The sequence below is a fragment of the Zea mays genome, chromosome 4 (genome assembly GCF_902167145.1).
Source record: "Zea mays cultivar B73 chromosome 4, Zm-B73-REFERENCE-NAM-5.0, whole genome shotgun sequence".
In the NCBI taxonomy this organism is placed as follows: domain Eukaryota; kingdom Viridiplantae; phylum Streptophyta; class Magnoliopsida; order Poales; family Poaceae; genus Zea; species Zea mays.
In genome coordinates this window covers 39,361,018-39,365,044 of record NC_050099.1, presented here as the reverse complement: position 1 = coordinate 39,365,044, position 4,027 = coordinate 39,361,018, and the positions used below count along the sequence as shown (strand labels likewise).

The window sequence follows — 4,027 nt, the reverse complement described above, 5'->3', positions numbered from 1 at the left end:
TATACATATCATTTACACATGAATTGATAAACATGTTATATGTATATGCGGTGTCTATAGTCTATGAGTTAAACTAATGAATGACGAATTGTGTTTATGTGTTAAATTGGTATGTCTGACTGTAATTGTGGGTTAAATTGATGAACATATGTGTGAATTAATGATGATTGAAGAGTGATGAATTGAGTTAATTTGATGTTACATTGATGTGAACTGTGAAACTATAAGTATATTAGTATTTTTCTTTTGTTAAATTGGCTTAGAATTAACTAGAAATTGATTATATAATATTTTCTATTGTGGTTCAGGCACAACGAAAACAAGGTGATGTTTGGTTACCTATAGATTTTTTATTTTGGGAAATTGAGTGCTGCACAAAATCCAATATATATCACATTATTGGAATGTGAGATTTTGTCACAAAATCCAATGCAAAATCAGAATATGCTTGGTTAAAAATGAGATAATAGAATAAGATATTAAAAATGAGCCACAAACCAAACACCATCTAAGAGTACTAGCACAAAGCATCCTCTCACTCGTTTTTTCTCTCCCCCAGATCCTAAAAAAACAAAAAAATGGTAGGTAGTGCTAGGATTAGCCAGCCACATTTGGGAATGATTGCAGGCATCCAGCATACTCAGCAGTCAAGAACACAAGGACAGACAAGAAAGACCGAAAGAGCAGAGGTTAACGAACCCAGAGAATGCTGCTTTCCTAGGGAGACACAACGGCGCCGCCGTACGGTATAGAATTTCTCTTGGGTGATGTTTTTATTTCAATTAAACTAAAAATGTTTTGACTCTCGAAAATTTGAAATATCTTTATAGTTTAGAAGTAAGTATTTCACTTGGAAGCAAGCTTATTGAGAAAATTGAAAAACAAATGAAAGAGGAGGACGTCGTCACAGTAGCGCGTGGACGGTCAATTTTAAAGGTTTTGGAGCGCGGGCAGCGGCGAAGATCACCGGAGAGCTGGTTGTGCGAGGTTATCGACTTGTTCAGATTAAAGCCAGTAGAAGCCGCCGGTACAGATTAGGCCTGTTTGCACTGTTACCTCCAACGCCACATCGTGCCTAAGAGCATCTTCAAGAGACTTTTTATTTTTGACTCTCTATTTGATTTTTTATTTGTCTCTACATAAATATTAAACTCTATATAACATCTCATTCCAACACTCTTCAAAATGCAATTTAGCTTGGCTAGCGAGAGTTGCTAGCTAAATTTAGCTAGTGAGTGAGTTAATTTAGAGAGCCAAATAGCTTAACAAGTTAAATGGCTACTCTGTTGGATAGCTATTATGCTATTAAATAGCTAAAATTTAACTTGACAAGCTATTTAGCTAGTCTTTTGAAGATGCTCTGAGGCGTGGGAACAGCGGTAATCCAAACAGGCCTAAAAAGTTAGTATATTACTAGGCGTGGCATTGCGGCAAATTTAGTTTTGCGTTTCGAGTTTCTGAGTGACAAATGGGCAGCAAATTTAGTAAGCGTTTCGGGTGAAAAAAAATGATGTGCCTGTTCCGTAAATATGACAGAAGTTAAATACGATGAATGCACCCACTACACGGCTACGCGCTACTTCTTCTACTGGTACCGACAACAACGAATTTGTCTATGTACATGGCAGATGGCTACACAAATTCCTATTGCTAATCACCCCTCCTCAACCGTCGTCAGTGTCCGACCGTCCGTCCATCCATGGCGTCGGTGCCTGTTGATGACGGACGACGACATTTCCTCTCGAGTACAACACCATGCCCGACCCGAATTTCACCCTGCTTGAGCGGCGCTCCATGTCGCGGTGTTTAGTTGATGCCGTCGGCGCCGGTTCCTCGATCTTGTACGTACACAGTACGTCAATGGCGGGTGGGTCTCCTTGAGAAACCGCCCGTGTCTTTTCTTGGTGCCGAGTTCACGAGCACGACTTGATGAGGCCGAGGTTGTACAGGTTCCGCTTCACGAGGTTGCCGAGGTAGACCAGCCCAAGGCCGCCGCCGCCGTGGTCACGGTCGCCAGGCCCGGCCTCCGGGAACACGCGCGGCGGCCGGGGCTCCTCGCCCACGACGAGGCAGTCCGCGCCGACCCTCGCCCTGACAGCTTCGATGGCGCTCTGGCCCGCCGCCTTGCCATCCGCGTCGGTCACGTAGAAAACGTTGGAGGCCAGGCCCCCCTTCGTCGACACCTCCGCGTGGGCGACGAGCAGCCCGTTCTCGCGGAACGTCCGCGTCACCTCGGACAGCAGCCCCGGCCGGTCCGGCGTGCACAGCTCCAGCCTCACGCCCTGGATGGATGCAGATTCAGAGAGCAGCCACATTAGTCAAGTCTCACGCAATGGATGCAGATTCACAATCGAGTATACTAACTCGTCGAATCCAGTTACCTCTAGCGACCTCCGGTCTATGGCGGCTTGGAGGCACTGGGCGAGCCTCTCCCTCTCGGCCTCGGACCGGATGGGGCTCCCGTCGGCGCTGCGGATGTAGAACTCCTGCCGCGCGCGGTCGCCGGCGGCGGTGTCGACGGTGCCGTGGAAGACGACGTAGTCCAGGCAGTGGAGCGCGCACACCACGTCGAACAGCAGCTTGGGGCGGTCGCGGCACTGCACGGTCACCACGGAGTAGCCGCGCTCGGCCCAGCTCTGCACGGACACGGCCGCGGCCGGGTACGGCGTCGCGCTGTTGTTGTGGTCCGCGGCCATGAGCTGGTGGAGGCGGCGGTCGACGTGCGCGACCGCCGCGGCGGGCACGGCTGCCACGGCGCCCGGGGCCTCGCCGTCACCGCGGACGAGGTGGCCGAGGCGCGCGAGGATGCGCGCCACCCGGTCGGCGTCGCCCTCCCCGCGGAGGAAGGCGACGCACGCCAGGCGGCCGCGGTGCGTCCACGCGCGGGCGTCCACCACGCCGCACTGCAGGTCGGCCAGCACGGCGAACACCTCGGACAGGAGCCCCGTGCGGTCGGGCCCCGTGAGCTCGAGCGCCGTCAGACCCTCGAGCGCCGCCGGCCGGGCCGGCTCGTTCCAGGTCCCGAGAGACTGCAGACCGAAGCCGCGTCAGCGAAAGGCCGCTCTTTGTTCGGAGCGCGAGGCACGGGGAAATGAAGGGGATGGCGAGAGATAGCCCGCTCGCTCTACCTGCTGGATGTAGGTGATGACGCTGTCGTCGGTGAGCTTGCGGCCGAGGCGGTCTGTGACGTGGAAGACGTCCATGAACCAGCGGCCGTCGGAGGAGATGTAGGCCTTGTTGATGGACAGGTCGAGGTCGGCGAGCACCTGCACGGCCTCCAGCAGCAGCCCTCTCTTCCTGGCGCTGTCCACCTGCAGGGCAACCACGGAGTAGAAGAGGCAGAGCCCCACCAAAGTCAGCCACTGCCGTTGCAGCTCCTAGCGCAACCTCCACTCCCAAGAACCGGAGGAGACGGGCGGCCGCAGCTCACCTGCACCAGCGTGGCCGTGGGGCAGACGGCATTGTCGATGACCACGCGGGGCGTGTTCATCCGGACCACCAGCTTCTCGTACTCGTCCAGCCACTCCATCGGCGCCGTCAGCCTCTGCCTCGCGAGCTCCGCCTCGGCGCTTGCTTGCTGCTGGCAGGCAGCGAGCCCAGGCACGCGGGTCGGCTGTATATAAAGCGCGCGGCGGCCCTGACAGCAGGGACGAAGAGTACAAGGAGGAGGCGGTGGACGACGACGCCTCGGCGGGATCGCCCGCGGCTTGGAGGCTTCCCCACGCTTTGGCGTGGCTCTGCTCGCCGCCTTGTTGTTGTTGTTGGCTCCCCGGCGCCTCCTGTAGTCCGGTGTCTGAGCTAGCACAGCTGTCAGTTGAAATTCGGAATTGGAATGCGTGGGCGGGTGAAAGTGGCCGGGACGGAACGGACGCGGGGATTTAAAAAAGAGGTGGAAGCTGGAAGGGGGGCGGAGGGTGGTGTGGTGCACTGGTGCGGCACATGCCGAAGCGACTGGCCAGGCGCGTGGGAGCCAGGGAGGGCCGCCACGTGGAGGGCCGCAGTGTGCTGTGGCTGTTCCTTCGTTCCT

The 4,027-nt window shown here is 54.8% G+C and overlaps 1 protein-coding gene across 1 annotated transcript; it reads right to left on the bottom strand.

The window, feature by feature from the left end:
- Positions 1 to 1,500: 1,500 nt before the first annotated feature.
- LOC100285622 (uncharacterized) lies at positions 1,501 to 3,754 on the bottom strand. The gene is made up of 4 exons (NM_001372309.1): positions 3,431 to 3,754; positions 3,129 to 3,311; positions 2,382 to 3,029; positions 1,501 to 2,282 (listed from the first exon to the last, which is right to left on the bottom strand). The coding sequence occupies exons 1-4, from the start codon at positions 3,527 to 3,529 to the stop codon at positions 1,914 to 1,916; spliced, it is 1,299 nt and encodes a 432-aa protein (NP_001359238.1). The 5' UTR covers positions 3,530 to 3,754; the 3' UTR covers positions 1,501 to 1,913.
- Positions 3,755 to 4,027: the final 273 nt, after the last annotated feature.